Here is a 7183-nt window from a genome sequence, read left to right as displayed (position 1 = left end):
ATCGTGTAAAACTGGCATCCGATATAAATAATCCACCGATTCAAACTTTACCAATAAATTGTGCGTTGTTTGCGGGCTCTAAATATATACATACTGTAATTTTGTGTCCATAAGTTCTGTTAAAAAAAAGAATAATTGATTCGGGGCAGGTGGAAATAATTACAAATAACACTAAATTTTTCAATTGTATTACGATCATCGACGTTTATAATGGACATGCCTTGTGGTACAACATAAGAAAGAGATGGAATGAAGTTTCGGACAATATCCATCTCTCTCACGATAGTGCGTAAGCGTGTCACGAAAGAGATAGCACTAGTCCGAAACCGTACGCTATCTCACTCACTTTTCGAACCAAGAAATTATTACAACGACATACGGCTAAGGCACGTCCATTAATATATGTCTATGGTTGAAACTATGGTCGACTATGATTGAAACATAGGTTAATGTTGAAATATGTCAGCAGGGACCTAAAGCAAAGGTCATCAGAGATTTCGATTACTTTAATATCGCAATTCAAAAATATTTTTATATTCATAATAATCATATATTTTACAATTTAAGATGAACAATTTAAATGGTGAAAATACAGAAAAAAAACATAAAGTTAAATGTGCAGGTAAAATTCAAGTTTTGGTTAAAACACATGATCTTTACATGAAACACTAATTCTAATTTTATTGTTTTTTTTGCCATATTTTATAAAAATCGAAATATGGTTATTGTTTTTATGTCATTAATATAACAGTTTCATTAATTTTGCATGTGAAATAATTTGTATTACAAGATTATATGTATTATTTTCTGTTTCAGGTGGTAAAGTTGACAAAAAGAAAAAGTTAAAATCGGAAACTGCAGAAATTAAAGAAAAAAATCCTAAAGCATTTACTTTTAAATCTGCTGTTAAAGCAGAACAAAGATTTAGACGTAAACAGGACATTGAAACCAAGAAGCAACATGTACCAGTTGTTGATCGAACTCCTATTGAGCCACCACCACTTTTGGTAGCAGTAGTAGGGCCTCCTAAAGTAGGAAAAACTACACTAATAGTTAATCTAGTAAAACTTTTCTCAAAAACCCCATTATCAGATATAAAAGGTCCTGTCACTTTGGTAATGGGGAAAAAACAAAGAATTACATTGATGGAATGTAAAAATGATATCAATTCAATGATAGATTTAGCTAAAGTGGCTGATTTAGTATTGGTTTTATGTGATGCAAGTTTTGGCTTTGAAATGGAATTTTTTGAATTTTTAAATATTTGTCAGGTCCATGGTATGCCAAAAATCATAGGCATTTTAACACATTTGGATATGATAAAAAACTATCAAGCATTAAAGAATACAAAAAGGATGCTTAAACACAGATTTTGGACAGAGGTTTATCCAGGTGCAAAGTTATTCTATCTGTCGGGTATAGTTCACGGTGAATACCTGAAAAATGAAATAAAAAATCTTGGTAGATTTATTTCAATAACGAAGTTGCGATCTTTGAGTTGGCGTTCGACGCATAGTTATCTGTTGGTGGATAGATTAGAGGATATTACCAGTCAGGAATTGGTGAGAAGAGATCTACAATGTAATAGAAACATTTTATTGTATGGTTATTTAAGAGGCGTTCCGCTAACCAAACAAAATTATATTCATATAGCAGGTATGACCATACCAGTGCATACAATGTAGAATTTTATTTATTTATTTTATTTTATTTAATTCGTACGTTATAGCTCAATACAATCTCATTTAAAAAAAAACCTATTTTTAAAACAACAGTAATTAATTTAATATATTCATATTTTTATTCCTTAAGATTTTTTTAATAATACATTTATACATTGAGCTAATGTTTAATATTTTTTCTTAGGAGTTGGTGATCAAAAAATTCATTCTGTTGCAAGTTTAAATGATCCCTGTCCTTTACCAGAAAGAAAAAAGCGAGCTTTAATTGAGAAGGAAAAACTTCTTTATGCTCCCTTTTCGGGCTTGGGTGGAATCGTTTATGACCAGGATGCAGTTTATGTTGAACTCGCAGGTTCCCACAGTTATTCACAACAAAATAATAGCGAGTCGTATGCAGTTTCTGCGAATCTTCTGGATACAAAAGAAACACTCGATATAAAGATGAAACAGTCAAAAATTAAAATATTTTCGCACGCTGAAAATGTCGGAGCAGATGACATTTTAACGGAAAATTCTAAAATTGAAAATTCCAAAGAAGTAAATTTTATGGAAAATGTGAAGGGAAATATTACGGATAAGATGAAAAACATTGGAAATAAAAGGGACAATACCGTCAGTTTAGAGATAAAATTCGACAAAAATTTTATACAGAAAACAATACCATCTTTGCATTTTAAACGAAATTTAATGAAATTTATTTATGGTAAAATTAAACATTTTTATTTTTTAGTTTTGTAATATTAAGAATGTTGAATATATCTATTTATACTTAGATCATGCACTTAATGATATTGGAGAAAAAGATGTAATAAAGACAGATATTAACAATGACAATAATGTTGGAAATTTGTTCATGCTGAATTCAAATGAAAATCAAAACCACAAACTGAAACATTTAACAACAGATTTGTTAGATTCATCTCTTCCATCATTGCAGAATTTAAAAACAAATGATTGGGTGAATCTGGTAAGAAAATATTTAAATATAAATATAAATATCTGTTAACGTATAAGATTTATCCTTTTTTTCGTTGTTATATTTTAAGAATCAAAATGGAATAAAAAATTGCTTTGTAACTGGCAAATGGCGTAATAACGAGAATGCCGAAGAACTATTAAAGTTAGATGATTTACCAGACTTTGACTCAGATGAAGATTATGACTATAGCACAGATGCAGAAACAATGAGGAGAAAGAAACTTCAACTGAAACAGAAGTTTGATACTGCATATGATAACTTCTATAAAGATGATTTTTACGACGAATTAAAAACTCGCATTGAAAAACAGTCCGAGTTGAATAAACAATTGTTGAGTAACATGAACGAAGACGTTCGGGTAGAAGTTGAAGGTTGTAGACCTGGAATGTATGTAAAATTGGAGTTACATGATATGCCAGCAGAATTTATTAATAATTTTGAACCGTCCTATCCAATCGTAATTGGTGCATTAAATATGGGAGAAGAAAATATCGGCTATGTAAATGTAAAGTTGAAAAAACATCGGTGGTACAATAAAATACTTAAAACAAAAGACCCCCTTATAGTTTCCATGGGATGGAGACGATTTCAAACTTTACCTTTGTATTTTAAACTAGAGGATGATTTAAAATGCAGATTTTTGAAATATACCCCTCAGCATGTTTCTTGTTGTGCCCAGTTTTGGGGCCCAGTGACTCCTCAGAACACTGGATTCTTAGCAATTCAAAATGTACAAAATTGTCCGGAGGTAAAATTTTGAAGTTAATTTTTTTAGTGAATTAAACATTTCGTATAAATTGATGGTTATAATAATTTTATAAAATTACGTTTACAAGCAAAATAAACGGTAAAATAAGGCTGCAATATTTCAAATTTCAATTTTTTTAGGTTTTAAAAGACCAAGGCTTCAGAATTGTTGCTACTGGAACAGTGTCGGAATTAGATCAGTCAACCAAAGTTTTAAAGAAATTAAAATTGGTAGGAAATCCTATTAAGATTTACAAAAAAACCGCTTTTATATCAGGTATGTAAAATACTTTCACCTTAATATCCCACATATTCTCTTGTTGTATTAAATTTATTAATTGCTATGGATACTTGTTTTGTTTTAAACTTGGACTGTAATTATTTGTAGGTATGTTTAACAGCTCATTGGAAGTTGCGAAGTTCGAAGGTGCGAAAATAAAAACGGTATCAGGAATAAGGGGCCAGGTTAAAAAGGCCGTCAGAGATAACGGAACGTTTCGGGCTACTTTTGAAGATAAAATCCAATTGAGCGGTACGTTTTTCTTTCTATTCTCGCAAGTGAAACAGAAAAAGATGCGTGGTGGACAAATCTATTACCAGAACATAGACTTTACTGCCGGAATCCATGGTGAAACTATGATTTGGGCTGAAGAGTTGTGAGCTAAATTGTTAGGTCTAAACTTTCAGCCCGAGTCATAATTCTACTGTAAATACCTACTATCATCTATCATTTTGGGTTCAATATTCAACCAAAAGAAATGATAGCGGCAAGTGTCTGTTAGTTCAGTGATCCAGGCTCAGTTTTATTTAGAAGTGCAAATGCAAACTGTTCATTTTAAAATGAATTATGATTGATTTTTCGGTAAGGCCAAATCCTATTATCCAGGACCCAAAATGGCGGACGATAATAAATACTTACAAATTTAGTGCCTTGGTAATAGTGAAACTTGCTTAGCGAAACTGTTTTTCATGTACACCGCATTATTTAGTGTACTTTTTGACACACATGCATGTAACGCCTACTGTAACGCGCTCATAGCCCTCGTCCATGTTGATATATTTTGTTTCTTTCCCAGATAGCTTTCTTTCTCATTTTCATTTGGCACATAGGTGCTGTGCTGAAATACCAAAAGGAATGAGATATTTATGTATTTTAACGACCTAATTATTAACATTTACATTCATTTAATAGCTGAAGTGTCTGAGAAACCTATCGTTACAAATATTGAAGAATTATTACACTTAACTTAAAAAAGATAAAAAAAAACACGTGTAATTACAATATATATTATTCTTTTTAGATGTCATTGTTTGTAGAACGTGGTATGCTGTTGATGTGCCCAAATTTTATTGTCCAATTACAAATCTTGTTTTGCCAAAAGAGAAAAAGGATTTGTGGAATGGCGTTAAAACTCTGAGGGAATTAAAAGTAGAAAGAAATATCAAGGAACAACCATCATCCGATAGCTTGTACACCGTGAGTACAGTGGTTTCATAATTTGAATGAATGTTTCAAAGTTAATATATACGTATCTATTTTTTAGGCTATAACAAAAGATTCGAAGGTTTTTAAACCATTAATAATTCCTAAAAAATTACAAGTTGCTTTACCTTACAAGGATAAGCCTAAAAACTGTATTTTATCGAAAAATAACGATAAAAGAATCGAAAGGGTTACCGTCGTTAGAGAAAAAGAAGAAAGAAAGGTTTGTGTGTTTTAATTATGTGCAATTTTATTATTAAACAATATATGCGTAAATTAAAATATAAACCACCTTTTTTAGATTATGGAAATGTTAAAAATGTTAAAAACCACATACGATTATAAACAAGAACAACAAGCAGTAGCAACCAAAAAAAGAATACAAAAGCAGCAAAAAGAAAAGGAAATGGAAGAAATAAAAAAAAAAGCAAAAGTTCAGTCGCAGAAAAAAAACTTTATGCGTTTAAAAAGTAATGCAAATCAACATTAAAACTTTCAATATGCGTAAATGTAGCTTTATTATGCCTTCATAAAGAAATATGAAAAGTATAAAAATGCTTTAAAAAAAGGGCACGAAAATAATAATATACAAATTAATATTTGAAATTTGGTAAGAGTAGCAATAAATACTTCGTCGGTTAAAATATGAATAAAGAGGAATTTTCATGTTTTGCGTTTTGTATGGGCAGGAAGTATGCATGCATTGTAAGGAAAGTAGTTGCATTTGTTAACTTGTTATCGGAAAAGCAATTGTTTTGAATATAATACCTTCTTCCGAAGATGACCTTGTAGGTTGAAACGAATTTGTCAAGATAGATAATTGTCTTGAATTTAAAAAAGTAAATGCCAGGCAGGTTTCTCACATTTTGAAACCTATAAACGAGATGGTCACCATACGAGATGACACGACTTTTTCAACGATTTCCAAAGGGCGGAGATAAGTTCCCCGAAGTCTGTATTAATCTGTAATGAAAAAGGTAAATACTATTTTATTCCTGAATCAAAACGGACAAATATGGAGTAGCGTCACCCTCGGTCATCTCCCCGAAAAGCGTAAATGTGAAGTCGGCCAATCGATCCAAATAGAGAATCGCACAATCGCCTGTTTCTTTTGTTCAAGACAATTTTTGTTACCACTTTAACGCTAGAAAAATTTAGTAAGCTTAAGTCGGATGTACTACCGCAGTCTCCGTTTAGTCCCAATTTAGTGCCATCGGACTTTCATCTGTTTGGTCCACTTGAACAATTTTTAGGAGGAAAGTTGTTATTGAAGCTATATAAGAGTGGAATTAACATGCAAACAATAATTTTTCGTTTCCGGAATAAAAAAACTCCCAATAATAGCAGGGGACCACTTTGAAAAACAGTACAAATTTATTAAATACCTATAATAATAAGAGCAAAATAGCGATTTTTATTTACATATCGCTTTTTTTACAGATAAGTAATTAATACCAGAAGTTTTCTTCAGAACATTCAATAGTTTAAAATAATTTTTAAAATACAAAGTAAGACAACATCAGAGCATCAATTTAGTTGAGTCAACAAACCCAATCGTATATACCTATTGATTTAATCATGTTTGAAGTAATCGATGCATCTTTAAAGTATGAACGACGAATGTACGTCCTCAGTTCACTACTAACAACCCATTTTTGTAAACGGCTTGACGGGTTGTTATTTGGCAATTAGTATGTATCCAGCAATACTGCACTGCTATGTTTGTTGCCTAAACAAACCTCTCCAGGAGTTTGACTATATAAGGCATGTAGCGATCATTTTTGTACTGGAAGTAGTGTTGCCATCTATTATCTATGGTTGCCATCTTTCGTTAATAGAAAACCAGACTGGGAATGATTTTTGAGGTCACACATTTCACCAAAAGTAGCCTATAACCTTTAACATGAAAATGTCAAAATTAATAGACAAAATCCAACAAAATAAATAGTAATTTATTATTTATTTTCAGTTTTTTAATTTAAACATCTTAAAAAAATATTCAGATAACATGTTAAGTCAAACTCTTTATTTTTATGACTTGGCAGCACTGGGACCCTAGACTAGGTAAATAGATGTAAAACTCTCGAGATTTGGACGATAGTAGTGACATCTAAGTTTACCCAACATTAGTAGACGATACTTGGAATATATATATAAATGGTATTGGCAAAGAAAACTTCGAATTTCACTGCCATCTATATATCAAACTATGAAGCGTAACCAAAGGCGCGCATTTCAAAATTACACTAAATTTTATTTTTTTTTGTTTTAAATGGAAATTGAAAAAAAAAA

The 7183-nt window shown here is 31.1% G+C and overlaps 1 protein-coding gene across 2 annotated transcripts; it reads left to right on the top strand.

Annotated features, from left to right (window-relative positions):
* The first annotated feature begins 437 nt into the window (after positions 1 to 437).
* Positions 438 to 5559, top strand: LOC108742782 (ribosome biogenesis protein BMS1 homolog). 2 transcript variants are annotated; one of them, XM_025974363.1, is made up of 10 exons: positions 439 to 622; positions 817 to 1656; positions 1867 to 2385; positions 2456 to 2649; positions 2729 to 3409; positions 3550 to 3685; positions 3797 to 3940; positions 4710 to 4885; positions 4953 to 5114; positions 5193 to 5559. In XM_025974363.1, the coding sequence occupies exons 1-10, from the start codon at positions 568 to 570 to the stop codon at positions 5379 to 5381; spliced, it is 3096 nt and encodes a 1031-aa protein (XP_025830148.1). In that variant the 5' UTR covers positions 439 to 567; the 3' UTR covers positions 5382 to 5559. The 2 variants fall into 2 exon arrangements, 1 of the variants encoding a protein (XP_025830148.1); XR_003231087.1 differs by lacking the exon at positions 5193 to 5559 and having other exon boundaries at positions 438 to 622; positions 4726 to 4885; positions 4953 to 4995.
* The last annotated feature ends 1624 nt before the right edge of the window (positions 5560 to 7183 follow it).

The sequence above is a fragment of the Agrilus planipennis genome, unplaced genomic scaffold, assembly GCF_000699045.2.
Source record: "Agrilus planipennis isolate EAB-ADULT unplaced genomic scaffold, Apla_2.0 scaffold40, whole genome shotgun sequence".
NCBI lineage: Eukaryota > Metazoa > Arthropoda > Insecta > Coleoptera > Buprestidae > Agrilus > Agrilus planipennis.
Note: the sequence above shows the minus strand (reverse complement) of the source record. Positions and strands in the feature narration are given on the sequence as shown.